The sequence below is a fragment of the Lissotriton helveticus genome, chromosome 8 (assembly GCF_964261635.1).
Source record: "Lissotriton helveticus chromosome 8, aLisHel1.1, whole genome shotgun sequence".
NCBI lineage: Eukaryota > Metazoa > Chordata > Amphibia > Caudata > Salamandridae > Lissotriton > Lissotriton helveticus.
In genome coordinates, this window is record NC_136069.1 from 464,626,080 (window position 1) to 464,653,112 (window position 27,033).

Below are 27,033 nucleotides of genomic sequence, written 5' to 3' on the forward strand. Positions count from 1 at the left end.
TGACGAGCTGAGCTCGTCATCAGCGTCAATGTGGTTAAGCCCTGCAGGGAGTGCGGTAAACATATGTCGGTCTGATACTCATGTAAAGGGCTCTGATACCTTCGGGTTTAGCCAGAGCTATATAAAACCTTTCAAAAAAATGTCTATTACTGACCCGCATGAAGATTGCCTTTGGTGTTTATCTTCAGATCACAAAGTTGAGGAATGGTCTTCTTGCTTAAAGGTGAATCCGAAGGCGTTAAAGGAGCGAGAAGCCAAATTTTACATGGCCAAGGCAAGGAAACAATAAAGGGGTCGAAAAAGGTCAAAGCCCAACAACACCGAGATTCTCACCGACTCCAGATGGTGTGTCGAATCCGACTGATGATGAGGTTCCTTGGGCTCCGGCTGTTCCACCTGTGGCTCCAGCGGCTCCGATTCCAGAGGTACCTCGTACTGATGTTGAACCAGCTTCATTCCCTCCGTTTCCGACGCCAGGTTCGGATCCGTCGCATTTTCTGAATGCAATGTATGGTGTGTTCGCCAGGCCCTCGTACCTCTCTGGAGCACCTTCGGGTCCCATGGGTCCTTTGGAATATAATTTGGGTGTGCCTCATCAGTATCCTCAGGCCCCCTTTATGCCGTTCATGCCAGCGATGCCATCCTGGCCCTTCCCGGCTCAGTGGATGTCGACGCCGTATGGTCAGTCCCCGACTCCATCCCGTGAAGCCTCTCGGATTTGATCGGCGCCGGCTATGGTCGTGGATCCACCTTCGATGCCACTTCCGAAGCCATCGGCGTTACGTGTGGTGCCGCCGACGCCGCAACCGAAGATGCGCTCGAGGAGAAGGGCGCAGAGATTATTGGAAGAGGAGCAGTACCAGGATGAAGAGAGGGAGGAAGGAGAGGTGTATGATACAGAAGATGTGTTTGGAGACTTGTGTGAGGGGCTTGATACCTCTCCGGAGTGGGACTTTGCTTTTCAAAAGGCTTCTCCTTCTAAGGATATTGCTCCTTATCACATGGTGATTAGGAAGGCTGCAGAACTTTTGGATTTGCAGCTTCCGGTGGCGGAGTATAAGCCTAATCTTCTTACTGAGGTGCTTCATTCCCCATCTTCAGTGGTTGAACCGCTTTTGCCATTCAATTATGCTCTTACGGAGCCAATCCTTGATGTGTGGGACAAACCTCTTTCAGCTCCTGCTGTTTCGAGGACAGTCTCAAGGAGGTATAGACTTGCTCCTGGAGATCCGGTTTTCCTTTCTTCTCACCTCTCCTGAAAGTCTGGTGGTGCAGGCTTCTTGTTCTAAGCAATCTACAGGGGCGTTTTCGCAGGCTCCTGCAGACAGAGATTCCAAAAAGTTGGAGCAATCTGCGAAAAAGGTATTTTCATCAGCCAGTATGGCACTGAGGTCTACCAATGCCACTTGTCTCTTGGGCAGGTATATTCAAGCCCTAATGGACTCTGCAAAGCAGCTTCTTCCAAAGTTGTCTGAAATGGACAGGGGAATCTGACTGAAGTGTTGGCAGACTCTCAGGCTGTGGCTCGCCAAGTCATCCAGTCTGGCTTGGACACGGCAGATTCTGTTGCCAGAGTAATGGGCTCTTCCATTGCAACAAGAAGACATCATGGTTAAGGTCTTCTGGGTTCTCTCTTGACGAGCAGGCTGCTCTCATTGATTTGCAATTTGATGGTTCTAAGCTTTTTGGTGAAAAGGCGGACTCTGCCCTGCAAAGATTTAAGGACAGTAAGGCTACAGCAAGGTCTTTGGGTCTGCAGACTCAGGCAAGAGGCTATGGATATAAACATTACAGTGGCTTTGGGAAGACTTCCTTTCGTGGGTCCAGACAGCCTCAGCAACAGCAGCAGAACCCTTTGTATAGGAGCTACAGGGGTAAAGGCAGAGGTCGCCTTCGTGGAGTCGGACGTCAACCCTCTTTCTCCTCCTCCTCTACCTCCCCAACCCCTACTGGTAATGCCGGAAAGCAGCCCTAGATCCGCCATCCTGGATCATGTGGGTCCCATGGGAGGCCGGCTTACCCATTTTTTACAAGATTGGAAATGAATAACTTCGGACCTTTGGGTTTTAGATCTTGTAGAAAATGGGTACACTCTTCCCTTTAGGGAATTCCCTCCTCCTTACCCTCCTTGTCAGGGGTTTTGCATGGAGGATTATTTACTTCTCCTTCAGAAGGAGGTTCTTACCCTGTTACAACAATGTGCGATAGAGGTGGTTTCGGAGCAGGAAAGGGGTCAGGGTTGCTACTCCCGGGATTTCCTGATCCCCAAGAAGGAAGGCAGATTACGTCCTATTCAGGACCTCAGAATCTTGAATCGATTTCTCAAACAGGAGAGGTTCAAGATGCTCACCCTAGCGGGATATATGACATGACAAAACTGGCTTTTACCCCGCGCTGCCATTACGACGCTGCTTTTACAACGCATGTCGTTATAACGACTTGCGCTGTAGGCGCTGGATGGTGGAATAGTTTAATTTTCTATTCCAACTCCAGCCCACGTTACAGTAGGGAAGGTGTTGGAATAGAAAATTAAACTATTCCTTTTCCAACAGCGCCCTCCAGCGTAAGTCGTTGTAACGACTTGCGTTGTAAAAGCAGCGTTGTAATGGCAGCGCGGGGTAAAGCCCGCGTTGTCATGGTTGCTTACCACCGTAGCGGAGGTTCTTCAAGCGCTTCAACAAGAGGACTGGATGGTGTACATCGACTTACAGGATGCGTATTTTCACGTCCCAATCCTGAAGTCGCACAGGAAGTATCTCCGTTTTACGGTGGGTTCGGAACACTACCAGTTTGCGGTCCTTTTGTTTGGTCTTACTACTGTACCTCAGGTCTATACCAAGGTGATGGCAGTGGTGGCTCATCTCAGGAGGTCGGGGATTCAGTTTTTCCTTACCTGGACGACTTGCTTCTGAAGGCAGAGGCGCCAGAGATGGTGCTTCATCATCTGCAGGTAACAGCCCAGCTGTTGTACAAATTGGGTTTTTCGATAAATGTACCCAAGTCTCACCTGGCGCTCTCACAGCGCAACCTGTTCATAGGGGCGGTACTGGATACCACTGTGTGTCGAGCTTTCCCGCCTCCACAAAGGATTCTCGACATACAGGAAATGATTCCCTGGTTTTACAATGGAGCGGTCGTTCCAGTTCTGAAGGTTCTTCGCCTGCTCGGTCTGTTTGCTTCTTGCATACTGTTGGTCAACCATGCACGCTGGCACATGAGGGTGCTCCAGTGGTGTCTCCGCAGGCAGTGGTATCAGCACAACGGAGATCTCAGGGAGTCAGTCAGGATCTCCAGAGAAGCTGTAGCGGATCTGTCTTGGTGGAGCGTCGAGGGCAATCTGTCTCAAGGAAAGCCATTCCACCTTCCTCCATCGGTGGCCACAGTGATATCGGATGCCTCTAACCTAGGGTCGGGTGCTCATCTGGGGATCTGGAGATCAAGGGACTTTGGTCTCCAGAGGAAAGGTTGCTTCACATCAACCTTCTGGATTTGCGGGCGATACGTTTGGCACTCAGGGCCTTTCTCCCTTCCCTTCGCGGACAACACTGCCGAGATGTGGTACGTCAACAAGCAGGGAGGAGTAGGGTCGTACCGTTTCTGCAGAGAGGCTTTGCGGCTCTAGTCCTGGGCTCAGGACCATCGGATTTGCTTGATGGCAAATCACCTGGCCGGGGTGCTGAGTGTTCGTGCGGGCAGTCTCAGTCGGCAGTTCTCCGCTGACCACGAGTTGATGCTTCATTCGAAGGAAGTTCAACACATCTTTCAGACGTGGGGAACTCCTCAGGTGGACCTGTTTGCCACTCTCGAGAACGCGCACTGCCCATCATTCTGCAGTCTCCAGTTTCCGAGGCAGGGAGCATTGGGGGATGCGTTTCAGTTGAGTTGGAGCTCACATCTCCTTTATGCGATTCCTCCCATACCCTTGATTCCTCAGGTTGTGATGAAGATTCGCCAAGACCGGGCCCAAGTTTTTTGATTGCCCCGGAGTGGCCAAGAAGGGTGTGGTAAACAGACCTTCTTCACCTCTCATTGCACCCTCCGCTCCGTCTCCCTCTCAGGGAAGACCTTCTCTCTCAGATGGAGGGGCAGGTTCCACACCCCCAACCTCCAGAGGCTGCACCTTCATGCCTAGAGATTGAACAGGGCAACCTGAATTCTTTTTCTCTCCCGCCTGACGTGGTGGATGTTATATTATCGGCCAGGCAACACTCTACCAAGTCTATCTATTCCTGTAGGTGGTTAAAATGTGTTAGATGGTGTGGAGAGAAATCTGTTGATCCTTTGAAGGCACATCTTTCTGATGTTGTTTGTTTTTCACATCATTTGGCTCAGCAGGGTTGTGCGGTAATCATGTTAAAGGATATTTGTCAGCTTTGTCGGCATTTCTTTGTTTGCCTGATCAACCTTCTCTTTTTAAGTCTCCAATAGTCTTAAGGTTCATTAAGGGGCTTAATAACATGTTTCTGTCCACTCCTTTTATTATACCCCAGTGAGATTTAAATCTGGTGTTAACTTTTTTATGTCAAATCTTTTTTTATTTTACCCCCGAAACAGAGAGCAAGCAGTAGACTGACTGTTAGACAGCGTTAAGCCTACAACCCACTCGGGCCGGCCGCGTCAGTATGTGATGCAATAAATAACATTTATAGATCTCGCATTCAACGTCATTGTACACAGCGTTTCGCCTACAACCCGACAGGGCCGGCCGCGTCATATGATACCCAATGTACGCCGGGCAGTCATTGCCTGAGATAGCCCGACCTCTGGGGCCGAATGTAACCAATAAACCAATAAGGGTAGAACAATTAGACCACTGGGGTCCGAACTTCTAGCAGAGTATCAAAGAAGATGACAGTAGATCAGAGTAGAAAGTAGGAATAAGTAAAGAGATGAAACCAGAAAAGAAAAAGCCACAGAGAGCGCAGAGCGTGTCAAAGAGGGTGGGGGGAAGAGGGAATCAGCGCGCAGGGCAGCAGACCATCTTGTAGCGCCTACATTGTCCTAGGCTTTGCGTGCTAGAGCTTCTATTTTAGCAGCCTGCCCGGCTCTGGGGGGGCCACAGCGTCTTCTACAAGCCGTAGCGTCCGGAGCTTGGTAGGCATGTGTCGCGCATGTTCTACTGCACATAAATATTTCACCAGGGGTTGCCATACCGCCTTAAAGCGAGTGTCGCGAGCCTGCAATCTAGCTGTGAAAAGCTCCATTGTTATAACATGCCAGAGTCGCACAAACCAAGCTGCAATGGGCGGCGCTTCCGTCCTTTTCCAATATCAAGCAATGAGCTGCTTAGCTGCTCCTAGCATTTGAAGCGCCAATGTCCAATCGCTCCGGGTCAGCGCCTTCAGGCCAGCAGGTTTGACACCCAACAGTAGCGTGCTAATGGCTTCAGGCAGAGGGAACCCCAGCACCTGGTGTTAAGTTTTTTAATGTGTTCCACGTTCGAACCTATGCATAGTTGTCCTTTGAGACTACTGACATTTAAAACGGTCTTTCTAGTGGCTATCACTTCGGCTAGGATGGTGAGTGAGTTTCAGGCTTTGAGTTCAAAGCTGCCTTTTCTGATCATTCATGCTGAAAGGATGGTAATCAGGACCAGGGCTGCTTTTCTGCCTAAGGTGGGAACTCCCTTCCATCTAGGACAGTCCATTACCCTCCCTACTTTTTATCCTCCCCCTCACCCTTCCAAGGAGGAGGAGAGACTTCATCGTTTGGATCCAAAGAGGGCGATTAGCTTCTATTTGGATAGAACAAAGGATTTTCGCCAAGATGATCAGCTCTTTGTTGGATGTGCTGGTCGTATGAAGGGCAAGGCAGTGCACAAGCGCACTTTATCCAGGACGATCATCTTCTGCATCAAGATATGCTATTCCCTGGCTGGTAAGGAGCCTCCGTTAGGCATTAGAGCTCATTCCGCCAGAGCTAAATCATCTACTTCTGCTTTGTCCAGGGGTGTTCCTGTATTGGACATCTGTAAAGCCGCAACTTGGGCCTACCTCCACACTTTAGCGAAGCATTACTGCTTAGATTCCGAGGTGAGGAGGGATGGCCATTTTGCACGCTTGGTTTTGCAAGACTTTTTGGTATAGAAGGGTGGACACCCTCCTCCGGGGGTTGGACTGCTGTGGGATTCTCTTCATAAGGTGAGTAATCCACAGGCAGATGTATCCATCAGAAGAACAAGTTACTTACCTTCGGTAATTCTTTTTCTGGTGGATACAGTATCTGCCTGTGGATTCCTCACTGACCCACCCTCCTCCCCATTGTCCACCCTTTTATACCTTAAAAGAGGTATTGATTAATATGGTTGTTCCATGTTGAAATGTATATTGCCTCTGTTTTGACCTTGTTAGGTTTATAGGAAATGTTTACTTTCTTTGATTTCCTATTTCACTTTACACTGTGTGTATTTGGGTTAATACTGTGTACTATGTATGCATTGTCTCTATGGTTGGTTCGCCCGTTTTGCCTCTGTGGCACGGAAAAAATGGGTGGAACTGACTTCATCACGCCAATGTGGTCCTCTTATGGCTCCGGTGACGTCATGCAGAGCCGCGTGCGGAGCCATGGCATTGTGACGACCTCGTCGGCGCGGAGAGCTAGGAAAAATTTCCGCGTGATGCTGGCGCAGGGGATATTCATAAGGTGAGGAGTCCACAGGCAGATACTGTATCCACCAGAAAAAAACGTTACTGAAGTTAAATAACTTGTTCATTACCAGTAGGAAGTTGTTAATTAACAAAGGCAAAACATTTACCAGAGTATGTGGTTTAAAATTCCAAAAATGTAAAACTTTTGTCATTGATAGTACTATAGTGGAAACTGTTAATAACTTTTGCTATTTGGGAATAACTTTTTCAGGTAAGGGGAATTGAACGCACAGATTAACTAATGTTCGTTCAAAGATGCTAAAAAGTGCCCATGGGGTCTTTCGATTTACATCCAAATTAGGAGACCACCATATTACGGACATGATAGACATTTATAAAGCCAGATGTGCCTCCATTGCATTGTATGGTGTGGGGCCACAATACCAGTCAGGCATTACAATTTGAGGAAAACTCCTTTTTAAAACACCTTTTATGCCTGCCATCGTCCGCATCCTCTGAGATAGCACCCCAAGAAGTAGGCATGAGATATCTATCGGATCTGGCTGCTTTGCGACCCCTAATGCTCTGGAGATCGATCTGGGCAAAGGATGAGACAAAATGTACCCAAGCAATTATCCAGGACTGCTTGCAATTAGACAATAATCTTTCTATTCCTTGTTAAAATATTTTTCGGACCTAAATAATGACCTATCTAAGATCAAGATCCATGAAAATCCAGAACATGTGATAGGCCTGTCCAAGCAGGAGATAAAGGATACGGTTCTGACCCACAAAAATAAAATTCGTATGAGACTAGTGGAGAAGCAGATTGCATACCTGTTTTATAAAGCTATTGTAAATAGTGGAGGCTTCCAAAGCTACTTATCTTTAGTTTCTAGACCCTCACACCGTTTTGTATTAATTAGGCTGAGACTGGGAATTGTTCATCACCTAGTTGCCTTTCCTGTAATGAAAATACGGCCTACAACTTTTTGCTCATGTGATGACCATTCCAATCAGAGCACTGTGCACTTTCTACTCTTTTGTGATTTCTATATGTATTTTTATATGTATTTTAGACATATTTATTTAAAACCTTTGTTTAAAAAAACACAATGTAAGAACAACCAACGCTGCTATGAATTTACTAATTGCGTTATATGATCCTGGGATATGTTTTTATGTTGCAACATTTATTTTAAAATCAATCTATGAGAAAAAGGGTTATGATTCTTAACTGATTTTATTGTACCTAATTAACTGGATCGTTTTTTATGTAATTAATAGTTTTATTTGTATGTATATATTTGTGCTTTTATTGTTGTTGTACATACTGAATAAAGCTTGCCGAACCGAACCAAATTGGTGGTACTTGTTAAAGAATAACAGTGTTGTCGGGGTCATTTCAAGTTGAGATAAGCATAGTTACTTATGTCATCAAGGGGATCATCCTATCATACAGTGCATCGCTTCTGAATGTTAAACAGATTTTCTTGCATTTATATTGAGGTGCATTGTGAAGGGGTGCGGTCTGGCTTCTTTGTTTGGACGTGGATCTTGTGGCGTGTCATAGCACAGCATAGACATCGTTGCTTTTTAAATGACCAAATGGAAGCATGACAAATGTAGTAAGTATTCTGTATGTATCCCACTAGTGAATACTGCTACAAGCGTAACGCTAAATAGGGTTGAAGCAAGTAACAATTTCTCAGCTAACGATAATGCTTACAAAGGTAATATAACCAACGCAACAAAATGTAGTGTAAACGCCAATGTGAATGAAGTTCCATCATCCCGAGTGATCCTGTTAGAACCCTTTAACATGTATGACGCCATATGTGTAGTAAACTGAAAAAATCGCAGGTGGTGTAAGTATGGAGGAAATACTGTCTTGACATCGCAAGAAATATAGCACATGGCTGTGTGCTATGAAAACTGTCAAAAGGAAGTGGACGGTCATAACTAGGTATGTGCCCAGGATGTGACTTCTTGTTTTGGTGACAATAACCAGAGCCCTAGGTCTGGGATGAGTAAAAGTACTGTGTTCAAATATCAAGCGATACTGATTTGTTGCCATGGAATGTTCATCATTGAGACTCCTATGTTTTTTTTTTAGACAATATGTCCATCTATGTTCCTTGTTGAGTAGTGTACGTTGGCTGTTAGTCTGTGAACTTATCTGAGTTTTTCCTATACTGCCCACTTGATGTTGTCTTAATGTATCGTTTATCCACATAAAAGCTAGACATTTTAGTGGAATTACGTTTGCTTCTTTTATTGCTTTTGTGTTCCCCTCTAACAGATGTGGACCTTCCTTGAGGTCATACCTATGTATCTTGTATTACAGGAACAGGTAATCATATAGATTACATTCTCACTGTTGCAGTTAGTACAGTTATTATTGATCCGATAATTATCATTCAAAGTGTGGTGTCTCAAGCTTAAGTTGCAATCAAAATAACCACTGGCAACCCTACGCAATTCCCGGGAAAAATGCCATAGTTTCAGAATATAAGATAAAACACTTTATTTAAAGCAGCATTATAGTAATACTGCTAAGAACCTCAGAAATAACCGTGAACTATATTTTGTTTGTTTACATCAGTTCTTACTTACGTTTTTCATTTTTACTTCCCCCAGTTATAAGAATAGACCGACTAAATGAGCATACCTGTGAAGTCACATGGGAGGTTTTGCAACCAATGAAAGGAGATCCAATTGTTTACATTCTTCAGATTATGGTTGGAAAGGATTCTGAATTCAAACAGGTATATAAATTCACTGTTTTTTTTGTTCTGTGAAGAATATTTTCAGTTCTCATAAGTGAAACATAAGCTTACATAAAATGTTATCAACTTGATATTTTTAGGTCTCACCTGAGACAGCGCGTATGCGCTGCTCTGGTGAGACTTTTAGTAAGTGGGCTTCAAAAAGCTGACCACAATCTTGTGTGGCCTAAAGCGTGCTGTTACGCGCACGGTTACGTGCACAGGCGCCATCTGGCTTTCCTCTCTTGTCATGGCTCATTAAGTGCATCGCTCGTGGGCACCCTTACAGCGCGTGCACATCCTATACCACTTGCCAGACGCGCCTCCTTGTTTTGAATGTTTCCTGGACATTTTAAACACGCACACAAAGCTACCCAACAACAAACTACTGCGCTTGCCAAACTTTAAACAGTTGATTTACGGCTTCTTTTTCGGGCTCTTCTTTTACTGTCACAAGCACGCGTGTGGCGTGTGCTTTAAAATATCTGCATTGCTTTAAAATATCAGTATTAGTGAATGTGCTTTAAAATATCCGCATTGCTTTAAAATATCAGCATTAGCTATTCACTCGTGCACGGCTCTTTTTTTTAATTAACTATTCACTCTGTGGTTTGCGCATTCTGTTCTTTTTTTTTAATTATCCCACAGGGCAAGGTAACAGCTGTGTGCTTCAAAATATCAGCATTAGTTATTCACTTGTGCACATTTGGAGGGAGTTCTTTACCACTGTAACTAGCAAAGACACTGTGTGACGACAGCATCACTCAGCACCACCACAGCATCACTCAGCGCCACCACAGCATCACTCAGCGCCACCACAGCATCACTCAGCGCCACCACAGCATCACTCAGCGCCACCACAGCATCACTCAGTGCCACCAAGGCATCACTCAGCGCCACCACAGCATCCCTCTGTGCCACAACAGAATCACTCAGCATCACTCAGCACCACCACAGCATCACTCAGGGCCACCACAGCATCACTCTGGGCCACCACAGCATCACTCTGTGCCACAACAATATCACTCCGCAGCACCACCGCATCACTCAGCACCAGCACAGCATCACTCAGCACCACCACAGCATCCCTCAGGGCCACAACAATGTCACTAAGCGCCACCACAGCTTCACTCAGCACCACCACAGCATCACACAGTGACACCACAGCATCACTCTGTGCCACAACAATTTCACTCAGGGCCACCAAAGCATCACTCAGCACTACCACAGCATCACTCAGGGCCACCACAGCATCACTCTGTGCCACAACAATATCACTCAGCAGCACCACAGCATCACTCAGCACCAGCACAGCATCAATACAGTACTAGTTCCCAACCTTCACCGTCCGATTGTTTATGCCCCTTCAAAAAAAAGCTTTAACAAACAACCATTGGAATAGGCAGAAACAAGTTTACAGCAGTGCAAGAACAAAAGAAAACTGAGGAAATGTTTTATTGTAAATACTTTTTTAATATGGTCGTTCATTTGTACATAATGCCTTCTTGGTCATATATAAGGTAAGAAAAGTGCTTCTGACACTTTTTTATTATAACTTTTTAGCATGCTGCACAGCAGCCACACTTCTCTACAGCACAGCTTAAAGACATTGGCAAAGTCAATAGCTCTGGTTAAACACTGATAAGGCCCCAAAGGCGAGACGTATTGGCTATTCCAATGCTTGTTATTTTATGTTATGGCGGACCTCTGATTTTCTTTATGTTAATTACTTTGAAATGACTTTAGATAAACAAGTCCCATGCAGTACTGGTTGTTGTAAAATATTTCAGTATTCTCAGCCAGCAGTGTTTGTAATGGGGTTCCAAAATGTAAGTAGTAGTCCTCTTCAGAAGCAGAAGTTGGAGCTAAAGGTAAATGAATGTTACTAATGTGAGGTGATACAATAATTTATTGTGCTATAACAGTGATGTCAAATGACATCCCTAACACCTGTTGATGGATTTGTATTGTTAGGCTAGAGGAAAAGTGGTATAATATAACTATGTTTTTTAATTAAAACAATGATTACATAACAAAACATGTGATGTTTGAGGTGTGTTGTGCATTTTTATTTTGCTTTTCACTTTTATTAATGCAGTTTCTTCCTTGATTACTGTAGCCTCTGGTCCCATTGCTTTCAAAAGACAAGTTTTCTTCATTGACTTGTTTAAAAATTGTTTCTCTTCAAAAGGTTTCTGTCACTTAAAAAGGTTTAATGATCTTTGAGGTTCCACAGATGATATGCCAGTGGTGCAACTGGTCCTCTGGGAAACCACAGCCAATAGATAGGGTGTTAGAAATGAATCATATCAATCCTCCTTGTGGAATTTCATCTTGCGATCAGAACTTGAGAAGGTTGCGACGTCCAGCCAAGTTAATGTATCAAAAAACCTTTTCAAATGGTAGTTGACATAATAGACTTGTCTTTGGTAACTAGAACCTCTGTTATCAGATAAGCCCATCCCGACTCCAGAAAGTGCCAATATGTTCATCCAGCACACCGACCTAGGCACTGTACATAAATGTGACCTTACATGCTCCAGCCAGCCCCTCAGCCTACAACAGAGGTTTACTGCCTCAGGTAGTATGTGTGGGAAGGAAATTCTACAAAAGGGCATAAGTAATAATCAGTCTCTAGAGATACAATTCAAGCGCAAGCTATGCTTTTCTTAGTATTGCCTTTTACTTGTTTTCACTTTTTCTATTCCTTTCTATTCCGATTTATTGGCATGGCTGTGCCATGATAACTCCATTTATACTATATGTATTTGTGTTTTACTTGGCTATAACTCTGTATATTAGCATTACTGTTGTCTTTCTGGAGATGTGTCTGAAAGCAGTGTAGCATTTTATTTTTGTCTTGTTTCTCTTCTTTGAAAATCAATAAAGAAATTATAAAAAATAAATAAATAAAAAGCTATGCCTTTCTTGGCCCATGTAGTGCTTTGAGACCAGCGCATCAATCCAGTAAGAGAGTTTCAACCTCGATCTCCAGTTAAACCCATCACACCTACTTCTTCAGAGCATTGCCACCTCATAAAGTAAAAAACAATGCACCTCCCACCCCACTGCACGCTTTACAAATGAGCAGCATGCGCAGCACAGTGCTTATCACACTTAACTCCAGAACTGCAAAACCCTTCAGAGGAGGAAGCTGTTAAACAAGAACCCACAAAGAAACCCACGAGGCTGGGCACATAGTACAGTAGTGTGTCCCACTTCATCCTCCACCCAGTAAACCCTACCAAGTGACCTTAAACAGACTGTAGTTCTACATTCTAAAGGCAGCACATCACTGTAGGAATCTAGCTCTGTATATGTACCAAAGTAAGGTATAATGTGCACATAGTCCAGTGGATCCCCAGAGGCTTAAGTAGATAACACTAAAAACTCTATTTGTGGTAGTGTGGTCGAGCAGTTAGGCTTATTTTGTTGTACGCACCTAGGCAAGAAATGGTCACACACACACTCAAAGACTGAATCCAAGACCAATGGTTCTGTATAAAAAATATTACTTAGTTACTTTTATTTCTAGAACCAAAAGAAACTCAGTTGCAGGTAAGTACCAGTTTCAAAATAGCAACACTTTTCAGGTACAGTAAATTGTTTTTGTAAAAGCAGTAAAATTCTCAGTGGTATTGAAAATACTTTGACAATGTCAATCAAATAGTAGCAAACTTAGCATTGAAAGAGATAGACATTTAGTGCAATAGGCTGAAATGCAATGCAATCCTATGGAAGGAAAACAGGTATATGCAATTACAGGTAAGTACTCGACTTACAGATCCAGTCTTCCGGTGTTTAAACGAACACCAGGCAAGGGTCAGTTTAAGGTAGGTGCTGCACCACTAGCGGCATTGGAGCTGTTGAGGGCAGAGGTCACTGGGCCAAATGTTAGTCAATGGAGACTGGGGGCACCCACAAGTGGTGCGGTTTGCAGGTGAGTACCTGCGGTTTCTGAGCACAGTCCCTGAGGGTTAAGGCAAGCCTCTGGGAGCTACAGGGTACAGGAGTGGCCGGGTGGAGGGCGCAAATACAGCGTCCGGCATCCAATGCAATCCTATGGAGATTCTTCTTTTTGGAAACAGGCTGCAGGCGTCATACCGTAGGGTACAAACAGAAAACCAGTGACAGCACAGGTAAGTTGGGATGTTAGGTGACACAGGGGCTGCGGGTGCATGGGTGCCTTTAGATGTTGGATTTCTTCGTACCGGGCCGGTCGCAATTGTGGGACTCTTTAGATTCACACTGCAGGTACCGTTGTGGAAGCCAGCCAATGCTGGATTCGAGGTAAGGATAGCTGGGGAGACTTCACTGGACAGGTGAGCCACTCAGACTTGGGCTGTGTGCGTCAGGTACACAGTGAGCAGTGCTCGTGGTTCCAGAAGGCACAGGAGTCCTTGGAGTTGATTTCTACTGGAAAGGTCAGCTGTCCACAGGAGATTAGAGTCTTTTTCGAAAGCAGCAGTCCTCCTAGGGTTTCTCAGATTTCGCTTGCTGCAAGACAGGTCTTCTTTTGGTAGCAGGTTCTTTAACTACTGAAGATAGGCCATTAGGGCTGGGACAAAGGCAGTTGTTGTCTTCAGGCTTCTGTGCAGGGTCGGCTCCCAGGGTGTCTTCTTTCTTCTTAGGTCGTCGCAGATCTGCGGATCAAGGTTCAGGGGTGCCCCCAAATACTGAATTTAGGGGCATTACTGGTACAGGCTGGTGGTAGCCAATGGGCTACTTATCTTTAGGGTGACTACACCTTTAGTATGTCCCCTCCCTTTGGGGAGGGGGCATTCCGTAATCCTATTGGTTAAAATTCTTCCATCCAACATCGAGGATTTACTAAGGAGGAGGTCACTTCAGCTTAGGACACCTTAGGGGTGGTCCGGGCTGAGAGGGGGCATACCTCTCCTGACTACTAATTTACCACCAAAAGTGGGTCTTGGTCAAGGGAGCGGGCATCGCCACTAGCTGAAGTGGCTCTGGTCAGCATAACAAAGGGCAGGAAGCCTTTGATGCTCACCACCCTGAATGCTGTTCCTGCTTGGGGGTAGATGAGCAGCACCTCCACCCCAAGCAGGCTTTGTCCCTGACCCACGAGAGCAAAAGGGCTCCCACCTTAGTGGGTTAGAAATATGTGTGTGGCAGGTTGGTGCAGACCAGTCAGCTGGACATGAGAGTCGGTCGTTTTTCAGGGGGCATCTCTCAGATGCCCTATGAGTGCATTTTGTAATAAATGCAGCATTGACATTAGTGTGGGTTTATTATGCTGAGAAGTTTGATACCAAACTTCTTAGCATTCAGTAAAGCCGTCGTGGAGTTTGTAATGATAAACTCCAGCCCAGGTACCCCGTATGGTTCACTGCACTTACAATGTCTAAGAATGGACTTAGACACTGTAGGGAATTATTGCTCATGCAGCTATGCTCTCACCTGTGGTATATGGCACCCTGCCTTAGGGCTGTGAGGCCTGCTAGAGGGGTGACTTATCTATGCCACAGGCAGTGGTTTGTAGGCATGGTACACAGGGATGTGGGCCATGTTGACCGTTCAGTTTTAGCTGCACCTAAGCACACAGTCTGCAGTGGCAGGGTGTATGTGTTTAGTGAGTGGTCTGAGGGTGGCACGATACATCCTGCAGCCCTTAGAGACCCTCTCTGGTCACAAGGCCCTTGGTACCAGTGGTACCTTTTACAAGGGACTTATGTGTGCCAATTGTGGAAACAATGGTACAGTTTAACGAAAAGAACACCGGTACTGGGGCCTGGTTAGCAGGCAGCCAGGACACACTCAGTCAAAGTTGTATCAGATACTAGGCAAAAAGTGTGTGTGGGGAGGGATACTGCAACAGAACCCCATTTTCCAACACCATGCCAAGGACAGTGCAGCCATGAAGGCTAACACCCAGCAGAGGCCACTGACAGCTGTAGTGCTCAGAACACACCTTTAGCTCTTCACTGGCAGGTGAAGGGGCTAATTTACAGGCTTCTTTGGGTTCAGGTTGTCTGTCTGGTGCTTTAGAGTGGAGAGTCACTACTTCTGGTAGTGAGCACCCTACTTCCACTCTCTTTTCTGCCAGCTGAGGAGCCATCAACACAGGATGGATAGTTGCCTGACTAGTCTGGTCTTTTTGTGGGACAGGTAGGACCTCACCTGTGCCAAATTTGAAGTTCTCCCTTACTGGTGTAATATCTTCTTGGTCTACTGGAACTATGGTTAACAGTTGTCCACTTTTCCTACACTTTCTCTTCTTTATCTTTTGAGGCTTACCTACACTAGTTGCAGGTTCAGCCTCCCCACTTTCCTTGTGTGATTTATAAGCAATAGGTATGGTTTGTCCTTGATCATATAGATATAGCAGACTGACTATGCACTATTCTGAACATCACATTAAGTGTGTTGTCTCGTGTTTGGAAAGGTACTTTTTAAGCATATCTTTCTGTAATCCTCTTATTATTTGTGTATGTTCTTGCTTCCATGTCAAAAAATCAATGGGGGAAGGGATCACTCGTCCTGAGTAACCAGGGTTTATTCTCTATTCGGTTCCGGGGCCGATAAAAAAACCTCATTCACGTACCAAGTCTCGATTAGCGGTGTATCTTGATTCTCCGCCTTATTGTTAGCAACGTGACAGCATCATCATCGGGTTTGATTGTGTGCTTCCTCCACCCGGAGGTAAACCACTGGTTAGTACAGAAGTGATTAGTGATCAAAAGAAGGTGGTGTTCAATTAAAAAGGCTTCTATAACCAGTTCTGGCAACTTTTAATTGGTGCTGGAAAAGAAGGCCTGGTAAAAAAAATGTGGCTTACGTAGGAAGCTTGGTTAGGGGGCTTCCGCACTGTGTTATGTCCGTAAAAAGGTCGACATGTTTCAGCCACAAGTTGCCCAGAGAGGGGCAATTTGGCTTTCTTCAGGACCTAGTATCTATAGAAAAAATAGTGAATAAACCCTGGCTACTCAGGACGAGTGATCCCTTCCCCCATTGATTGAAGAATCCTTCTTCACCAATAAAAGCACCCCAAATCGGGTGAGCTGTTCTTGCTTCCAATCATTCCCGGAAAATGTAGGTGTAGTCAACTAGACCAAGGGTATCACTCTCCTAGCATAACATAGCAAATATATTCTGCTGAGATACAGGAATCCCATCATTGTCATTCTCTGAGGAAATTGCAAGGCTCAAACATCCCACATTTTTCTAAGAACCCAGGTGCAAGTCCTTCTACTTCACTAGATAACTCCTATCTGTGAGAAGTTGGCCTGATAGGTGATGTTTCCAATTCTGGAACCACCTATTATCAGACCAAACAATCCCTTATGGTGTCAGGTTGTAAGTCAACCTTGTTAGACAAGCTATCCTAGGGGTAGCATGGACTAAGCAGCCTAAAGGCTTAACTTAAGAGGTCGTGTTAAGCGAGCTGTTTTACCACATACAATCCTGTAATATCAAATGAAAGGACACCACACAAGTATATATTATAAAAATATATGTGTTTATTACTAAAAACAATCCCCAGTATTCTTTATGAATAAAGGGGCACAAGCGTTAAATCAAAAGCACAGTTTAAACATACAAGTTGCACAATTATGGATGAGGGCGGGTGGCCACTCAAACCATATACTAAACAAGTGGTATAAGAGATACCAATCGAACAGTGGTTAGGCCTAGGGCCTAGGGAATGGCTGGGAGCAGTCAGGACAAGCAGTGCTGAAGTCGGGAGAGGCCCACGGGATTCGGGAGCAGTGCGGAAAGCGCACGCATGCACCAATGTTAACCAATGGTGCGTAAAAGTTACAAAGTTAAAGTTTAAGGACACTTCCGCTGAACCTAGAGGAACAAAACTTAAGACACAGACCCTAGAGATGTGTACCAGTGTGGGAACACCGGCGGAGCAAAGTTACCTCACCCACAGGAAGCGGGTGCACAGGGTCGAAGTTGAGTCGGGTTTCGTCACGCAGGCTCTTGGTGCTTGAAGCTGAAAGGGCTGCAGGCGGGGTGAAAGAGAAGTGTCCGGTGGAGTCCAAGGGTGGACTCGAGTCGAAAAGTACCTGAAAGCAGAGGGGACAGAGTCTGGGTCACTCAGCAGTGACCAGGGTGGAACCAGGACGGAACCAGGCAATGTCGGGCGCAATCAGGTCGCTGTCGAGGTGCTTCTCTCCGCTGTCACGTGGGCTCTGGGGCATCTACGACGTCCAGGAGCAGGTCACGATCTGTCCCACGCAGGCTCTCGCCGTCGGCGCTGTCGGCTTCAAGATTGGAGCAAACAACACTTGGCAAAAGCAATCCACGCGGAACTGGGAGATTGCTTCTTACTCGAACCAGGAGGGTCAGAGTGGGGGCTCCTTTTCAGGGGAGCTGGTGCAAATCTGGAGCAACCAGATTCACAAGTCGATTTCAAGTTTTCGTCGGCACAGGGGCCACTAGCCGGCTGGCAAGTGACCGGGCCAACGTGTTGAGCCAAAAGTAGCAGAAGGGCCCCACGCAGCACTCGATGAGTGTAGAGGGGTGAGCTTCGGTGCAAGAGTGGCTCAGGGTTGGGGCTTCTCAAACCCCGGTGTACAGCTTCGAGGGTCACTCGTGGGCTGCACGGTCAGCGTCTCGTGGTCAATTCAAGATGGCGTGCCCCACGCTTCCGGTCGCCTCCACGGGTCTCAGCTCTGCAGGGACTGTGGATCGGGCTGTTGGAAAGCAGGCAAGCTTGATCTCGTCGATCTCTGTCGCTCGAGTTCCGGCGGGAACTGCAACAAAGGAGACGTCGATAGCTGGATGGTGCCTGTTTGCACAGGGTGGTCACTCCTTGACCACAAGGGAGATTCTTCGGGCTTCTACGTCGAGTAGGATGTCGAAGGGTCCAGAATTTCGTTTCTTAAGTTTCTTCAGGATAATCTGAAGTGCATTGGCACTGCTCCCACTCTTATTCGAATCTGGGGGGCGTGATTACCTGCTAGGTCCCCCCCTATGGGTGGGACCCAGGAAGTGGGTGGATACACCCCCTTCCTTTGATCCAGGCCGCCCTGACACGAGGGCTGGAGTGCCCCAGAACCGGTTTGGCCGGATTATGCAAGGGGCAGCCTTGTGCGCCCCAGGCAGTGTCTGGTTTCTTTCAGACCTCCCTGCTACAATCCACTATCTCCTGTCTGGAGGGTGGTGACACCCTCCTGCGACAGGAAACCCGTTGTCCAGGCCCCATTTGGCTGAGTTTCGGTCAGCTGCAGGGGTCCAGACTCTTGTCTGTGGCAGAGGCATCCATTTTGTGGATCTAAGGCCCTTTTAGAAATTAACCGCATTTAAGTAAAGTAACATGTCTTACCCCTCTAGAGGGGTGGAATGCTATCCCCGTCGCCAGAACTGGCGAGGGGATAGTGTTCCAAATCGTATGACACCTTACACGACATGTTTTGATAAAGCCAAACCAAAGTTGCTATATAACCGCGAGGATTATAAGGCACTTAAGAGTATATGGTATGGCATTATCCTGAAACAGCTTAGGGAGTTGTTCCCAACAGCTGCAGACAGGCTCAGCTCATGCTAGAGCTCCATCTCACATTAAACCACGCACTCTGCCTCCAGGATTGATGAGGCCTTCCATAGGAGTGGCTCACAGGTTTATATGTGTCCAGATATAGGTTTAGATATAGGTATACTATATCTAAGCAAGGGGTGATTACACCACCTTACCCCAGCTGAGTGATCAGCCAGTTGTGTCAATTTAAGAACCAGCCAGGGGTGGCAAAAGATATGCTGCAGCCCCTGGTAGGCCTTGGTGGCCCCTATGCCCTGGGCACCTTTAGTGCATTATACAGGGGCTGACAAGGAGTCCATTTCCAATTGTGGTATGTACCTAGGGTACATGGAATCCATTTTACAGAGAGAGCAGATGGCCTGGGGCCCTGATTAGCAGGGAACCAGGTCAACTAAGTCAAAAAACCAGCTAAACACAGGCAAAAAAATCTGGGGTAACCATAGTCAGGTAGCCACCTTCCTACACTATCCTAGAAATATTACCTTCCAAAAGCATATTTGGACTTCATGAAATTCAGTTTATGAGCTGCTTAAGCAAGCATTGTAAATGTTCTACCAAATCATCGTCATTTGTGTAAAGGTAATTGGCATAAGAATTTACAATCCAGTCTCATAACAGTATTTTTTAGTATTCTTGCAGAGTATACTCCACATCTGTTGTTATACCTCTGCAGGAGTCATGTAAAACTGAATTGAATTCCTGATTGGGGAAACAAGGTTAGAAAATGTGATTCTGGTGGTAAACTTGGGTTAAAAAAAACATGTGCTCTAACTAAAGTGTTATGTAGTTTTTTACATGCTAACTGCATCATTAACTCAGTGTTATGCACATTTTGTCCTCACATCACCATAGCGTCTGCAAGTCTCTGGCCACCTCGTGGTCTGTTGCAGTCACATTCGACCCCACCACGCTGACCTCACCTGCAAGGCCATCCCCAGGAGCGGTGTCTTGGTGTAATCATAGGACCACAATATGCTGTCTGGGATTCATCCACCTTATAATATCAGCCCACACCTCGCCGTTTTTCTGATTTGCTTTTTATGTCCAAACGGCATGTCCATTTTGCCTCTTTAATCCCTTCCATGACGCTGGGAGGGGATGGATCAATCCAGCGTTTGCAGATCTCCTGCCTAGCAAAGAGCATCAAATAAAACACAAGGCCGCTGGGAACTGCACTTGGCAGCAAAAGCGTGGTAATCTCTGGTGGATGCATGCTTCGCCTCTGTCAACGTGTCCCAGGTCTGCTTGTTTACTCACCAGTGGCTGGGCACCAGCTTCGCCGAGCAGGGCACCTGGGGCACAGAGGAATTTGTTTTATCTGAACTATGAAATCAAAAATCAGATCTTGACATCCACTCAGTCAAACAAGCTGCCACCTTCCGTGATATCTTTAGTCACATTCAGGGAATTCATTAGCCCTGGGGCCAAGTGAAACATTCAGGTACGAGTACTGTCTGCAAACACCAAACCAGTCCAGCGACTGCTGCTAATTTTCCATCCGTGAAAACCTTCCTGCCCAAACTGTGATGAACGGGGGAGTTATTAACATTCAAAAGCCTGACAAATAGCTCAGTAGGTTCAACCATGGCTACTGTAGAAATCTCATCGTAATCCGCACCTCAAGTGTTTCGATCCCAGCAGGGCAACTGGAACCCTAAGAAGTGCCTGGCCGGCACACTGAAGAGACTCCCCGCCTCCTGGGTTTGCAGGGCTTTCCGGGGCTTAAAGTCCTTGCCCCCTCTAAATGCACCATTATATATAACAAAATGAATATTCGAAAAACCCAATGCATTTTACAACACACATCCCTACATCCCCATATAGATCAATCTAATCCCTGCCTAACAAGTTCTTATGTTATCAGCCTCATGGTTATTGTATAGGCTGAGCTATTAGTAATCTCCCTAACTGTTTAAGGCCCAGACGTATAACCATTCCTTGATACTTCAGAAAGCTGTTGGGCCTGCAGTTCGATATTGATGCTCCACATGCCCCCCTTCGCAATCAGTTTTCATGTCTGCTGCTCTCTGATACCTTTCTCCCCAACATTCCTCTATGGAGAGGAGGGGGTGAGCCTCTGCGTAGCCTCTCGTATCGGCGCTCTATAGCATGAACAATAATGCCTCTGTTAAAGATGTGCTCGAAAGGCAAGCGATTGTAATTAAAAGACAGGATTGCCTCATAGCACTAATCACAACTCACAGTCATCTGGACTAGATAGCAGAGGATTTCTTTCTTCCGTATTTGTATTATTTCTAATATCTATCTGCAACTTAAATCATATAATGATCTCAAATATCCTTGTCAACTAGCGTCACCAATCAGAATTCCTGCTAGTGATTTCTAGACGCATATTCCTTACCTTAGAATTATCCCCATGAATTACACTGGATCCCGAAAATCTTGAACAGTACACCTGTGCGCCAGTAGGTGTCATCATTCGGCTATACAGCGTCTACACCGGATGTGATGTGCAGAGTGCCTATATAGGCACCATCCCAGCGTGCTGACATCAGTTCTTTCCTTTCCGCTCCATTCAGCGCTGATCTGGAAGAGCTACCTCCAGTCACTTTTTGACGGAGCTTTGTTTCAAATCCTTTCTCCTGGTGTTTGAGGGATGCCACCCAAGAACCCAAGGGGTTTAAAATTCTGTGGTGCTTGTCACTGACAGTTGTCTGTGATAGACCCACACATGGTTTGTTTGCGGTGCTTCAAGTGGGACCACAACTCCAAGGTGCTGCTCCGTATTAACAAACTTCTATTGTCGGCCCATCTCTGCTAGCAATCGGCCATAAGCCAAGAAATCGCTTGTCAGTAATTCACAGTCAGTCTTTAATTGCTCGAACGGTATGAGTACTCCATTGTGGAAAAGAGCGCCCCAGGGTCCCCACACCGGCAGCCTTCCATGCCATCAGTCCCTCCCTCCCATGTCCCTGAAAGGCCCGATGGAACTGATGAAGCTCTCAGAGAAATATTGTGACACAAGCTCCTTTGAAAGATATTATGTGCTACACATAGCAGATTGTTGGCCTCACAGGGAACCCTCGCACGTGGCAACAAGGCTTCTTGCACCACGCGTTGTGCACGATCGGTAGAGGGCAGTCCCAGTTCTTCCAGTAGCCGTCCCACTAGCCAGTGGGCAGGCCATTGTAGGTTCGCTGCTAGATAATAATATTCGAAGTTAGGGGCCCCAAGGCCTCCTTTCTCAATTGGTAAGTGCAATTTGTGTATTGCAGCTCTGCGCCTGCTTTTATTCCAGAGGGATCCTCGCCACTTATCTTGTAGGGGGTGAAACGTCCTTCAGGGTATGTTAACTGGAAGATTGTGAAAGAAATATAGCAGACGTTGAAGCCTCACCATTTTAGACAGTGATACTCTACTCTGGACAGTGAGTCGGAGCGTGCTCCAGAAGGCCATTTAGTGACGAAGGGAGGTAGACGGGAAGAAGAACGAGGCAGAAACGCGATCTCCGGCTTGAGAAGAACATATCCAGTTCACCAGCAGAGTAATGCGGACATATGCCCGTTCATGGAAATTTAAAAAAAAACTTTTAAGATATACATATAGACAAAGGAGAAGAGTGGAACTTTCTACATATATCTACAAGGAAGTGAAGAGATTTCCTTTACTTCAGCAGTAAACCAGTGAAGAGCATTAGGAGGACCTTGACCCTCAACAACAGGCCACGAATTGAGGTGGCAGCTCAAACAACCACTGATTGGGGTGGATCCATCTACACTCCAAGGAGAGGGTGTCAATAAACAGTCCTTGAAGCCGGTGACCCCAAAGAAACGGCAGTCCTGAGGAAGGTGCTACAATATCAAGTGACTACAGCACCGAAACGCGTCGACGCATTCTTTAACTGTGTAGAATCCAAGTAGGGTCTAGGGAGCAATAGATATTCATATATTAATGGTACTATTGACTGCACCACTTGTACACTAGCAAAGACCATTGGCTCTAGAAATAAGAGTGGCGAGTGAATCTAGAGGCCACGTTATGTAGGGGGTATTGTTATGTATGTATGTATGTATTGTGCACTTATAGAGCGCAGTCTGCCACCCAAAGTGTATCCTGGCGCTTCTGATTCCACTGAACCGTTTACGCAGACACGTTTTAGCCAACTCTGGGGAAAAAGGTGAGTTTTTAAATTTTTCTTGAAGGATGAAAGGTCCTCCAAGCTCCTCAAGGATAGTGGGAGGGAGTTCCAGAGCTTGGCAGCTGTGTATCCAAAGGATCGGCCCCCCATTCGAATCCTATTAATCCTTGGAACCACTACCAGGTATAATGAAGATGATCGTAGCAGCCTCACTGCGTGGTACCAAGAAAAGAGGTTCCGTAACATTACTGGGCCCTGGTCATGTAGAGCCTTAAAGACCAGGCAGGAAGATTTAAAAAGAATTCTCTGTTGGACTGGCAGCCAATGCAGATCTATAAGTGCAAGGGATGAGGAGGCAGCACGAGGTCTAGCAAGGGCTAGTTTTGCAGCCATGTTTTGAACACGTTGCAACTTGGATATCAGGTTACCAGGGGCCCCCAGAAGCAAAGCGTTGCAATAATCTATCCTACTAAGAATAATGCCACGCACCACCTCTGGTCTGGCCTGGAGTGGCAGCAGGGGGAGAATTTTCCGCAACATACGGAGTAACATCATGCAGTTAGAGATGGTTTTATCAACAAAACCATTCAGCTGGAGATTGGAATCAAACATCACTCCAAGGTTACGGGCAGAGTCCACCGCCACCACCTTGCCCAGGGAGGAAGACGGCCAAAGATCAGACGGCAGAGCACGTGGAACGCGGTCCGATGAACAATGGAGAACCTCGGTCTTGGAGCTATTAAATTGAAGAGAGTTGTTCCTCAGCCAATCGGCCGTGGCCGTCATACAGCAATGGAAGGTATCTGTGGACACCGCATGTTCTCCCTCCAAGGAGAAGATGAGCTGGGTGTCATCAGCATAATTGATCACTGAGATGCCAAAATATTTGATCAATTTAACTAGAGGACACAGATATAGATTGAACAATATAGGGCTGATCGCGGACCCTTGCGGAACGCCTTGTCCCACTCTCCTAATACCTGAGCGAAAAGGTGGTAATGCCACCACCTGATGCCTGTTCTGAAGGTACGAGATCAGCCAATCCCTTGCTAAACCAGCTATCCCGGCCTCCTCCAGCCTGTTGACAAGAATGGGATGGCTGACCGTGTCGAACGCGGCCAACAGGTCGAGCAGCACTAGAAAGGCTGCTCGACCATTATCGACCCTAGCTCTAAGTTGGTCCAACACGACCACCAGTGCCGACTCCGTACCATGAGCTGGCCGGAAGCCGAACTGGGCCATCTCCAAATAGTTGTTACTTTCCAAGAAGCCGGAGAGAGACCGGGTGACAAGTTTTTCCATGATCTTAACTGGAAAAGGGAGCAAGGAAATTGGCCGATAGTTCGACAAACAGGTGGGGTCTAGCGTTGGCTTTTTTAGGAGAGGGGAGGCCACCGCCAACTTCCAGCTATCAGGGACCATAGCCAAATTAAAGGACTGAAGACAGATGGAATGCAACGGAGAAAAAAGTTCATCCTGGAAAAGTTATGATTTAATTGTGTATCTGTAGGTCATATTTGTATTTAATGTTTTCTCTTTCCTTATGTATTAATTCAACAAATGAAGTTCTGCTTGCCTTATGTATGTAATGAACTGTTATTAATATTAGTTTTTATGCTGTATATGTTCAAAGAGTGTTCTTTGAAATTGTAATTCGTCGTTTTGTGAAGATTTGCCTTTGTTTTTTAATAAAGAGACTGTGAACGTTCAATTTTAGTGTGGAAATCAACCTTTTACTATTATCACTATCGGTTTGTCTGTCCACGTTGGAGTAATAGTGTATGAATGCTTAGATAGAAAGGGTATGGAAACATAGTTAATCCATACACTAGTGCGCACCCAGGGATCTTTCTCTGACTGGAAGGGAGGTGATGGCCATACTAAAGTTTCCATCCATGAGATCTTGTGTGGTATGATAAATATTAATGCCCAAATATCAGAAGGTGTGTGGCTCCCAACAGAATAGGTGCAAGACCACCATCAAGTGCTGGTGCAGGCATTGCAGGTAGATCAACACCAGACAGGACTTGGCGCAGTTCACTCCCAAGCCCGAAGCTGCCCGGAACTCCCCGGAAGTCCATCAGCATGTCATTGAACTCCGATATACCGTTTCGGATGTTGCGGGCTTAGATTAATATGTAGTCTGCATATAGAGAGACAATATGTGGCTCTCATTCTAATGGTATGCCCCATGCTTGGCCTTGTTGTCCGAGCTGCTGTGCCAGTGGCTCCACCGCTAAGGTGAAGAGGAGTGGAGACAAGAGCATGCCTGGCGTGTGCCTCTGCTCACCAACAATGGGGCAGAAATACAATGTCCAATCTTGACTCGAGCAGTGGCTACGTAAAGAAGAGTCTGATAAGTCGTTGGAGCCTGCCAGTTATGCTCATGGATGTTAGTATCGAGAAAATAAATCCACAGTCTATGGTATCAAATGGCTTCTCCAGGTTTAATACTATACATGGCGCTTGGGGCCAGTGGACAGGGGCCAACTCCACCACTCTGTGGAGCCTACGGACTTTGACAGTGGTGGATCTGCCAGGTATGGAGCCATTCTGATTGGAATGAACCAAATGGGGAAGGCGCTGGAGGAGGCGTACCGCAATTATTTCACTTAGGATTTTGTTTTCTGTCTTGAGCATAGGCAGTGAGCGATATGAAGTCACCTCTGGTGGATCCCTGTTGGGTTTAGGGAGGGACACAAGCAACAACTCATGGAGCATCGGCGGAAGGCAACTGTCTGTTAATGCAGCCTGATATAGTTCGAGCATCCTAGGAACTAGTAGCTCCTCAAGCTTTATACAACTTGACTGGCAGACCGTCTAACCCCGAAGTCTTACTCATGGCAGTACCCCTGATGGCCCTTTTTCTTGCACTGTGATAGGTGCGTTGAACTCCTCCTCGTCTAAGGGCTTGATAACTGGCAGTGTAACTCCATCGAGGAAGTCTCGGATGTGGGCCTGGCGGTCTATGGGGGGAAAGAATCATAGAGGTTTTGATAGTGAGTGGTGAATGCTGCATGTATGTCTGCTTGACTAGTAACCAGGCGGGTTGGAGTCCTTCTAAGCATGGTGATAGGGGTGACTGACCGGTATCAGTCTCTTCAGTAGCCATGCCATCAAGGGGCCGGAAATGTCTCCTTCTGCATGCAGTTTGGCCTGATTATTCCTGAGGTCAAGCCATCACAGCTGCTCAATCAGTTGGGCATAATGCTCCATGGCTATCGCCAGAGCTTGTTGTGCTATTGGATCTATGCACGCTGCCATTTTAAGAGCCCCTAAAGATGTCTCTGTCTGGACCAGGTCCCTATGAAGGTCAGCCCTCGCACCCACAGCCGCATGGATGCACTGTTCTCTGAACACCACTATCAGCGTTTCCCATTCCACTGACCTGGAGATAGCTATGCCCCCATTCTCTGTCAAATAATGGGATAACTCCTCTTGGTTCGCATCCCAAAATAGCGGGTCTTCCAGCATGGTCGACTGTAGTTATCATGTGAGGAAACCGATGGGGCCGGTCTCGCCATTCAAGATGTAATTGGAGTGTGTTGTGGTCTGAGAATGTTTTCCCTAAATATTCAGCGGCAGATTGGTGAGTCCACTCCCGGCTCCTGCACTGCTTCCCACCTCCCCTGCCATCCATGAACCCTGCTGATGTTTGTCCCCTGCTGACCACTGTTTTCGACTTGGCTGAGCCCTGATGACATGCCTCCTGGGCCGCACAGGGGTGATTGCCTTCAGCTACACACCACATCCTGTGACAACATCTTGCTGTGGCCCGGCTGCATACAGTGCTGTCGGTTTGTGTGAGGGGGTGTGATCACCGGGCAGCTGACCGTAGGCTCTGCGGTGCCCTTCTCTGGGCCCTCTATCCTTCGCTCACACAGGGGATCCGGGGCTCTCAAACCCGGCTTGAGCAGGCTATCCATACTCAGGAGCAACAATACTTCCACTCCAAGGATACTGCCTATCTAGCAGGAGGGGGGCACGCATCCCCACTCTCCAAGTAGTATTCGGCCCCGGGGACCAGACACACTTCCCACCACTCGAGCGTCTTAATGGTTGTCTTAA

General features: G+C 46.5%; 1 protein-coding gene across 2 annotated transcripts in view; it reads left to right on the forward strand.

The window, feature by feature from the left end:
* The window catches only part of FNDC3A (fibronectin type III domain containing 3A), a 1,256,364-nt gene that overhangs the window by 1,209,171 nt on the left and 20,160 nt on the right, over positions 1-27,033 (forward strand). For both annotated transcript variants that reach the window (XM_078657339.1, XM_078657340.1), the window contains one exon: positions 9,228-9,355. In XM_078657339.1, the coding sequence (XP_078513465.1) occupies positions 9,228-9,355 (128 nt within the window). The remainder of the gene's footprint in view (positions 1-9,227; positions 9,356-27,033) is intronic.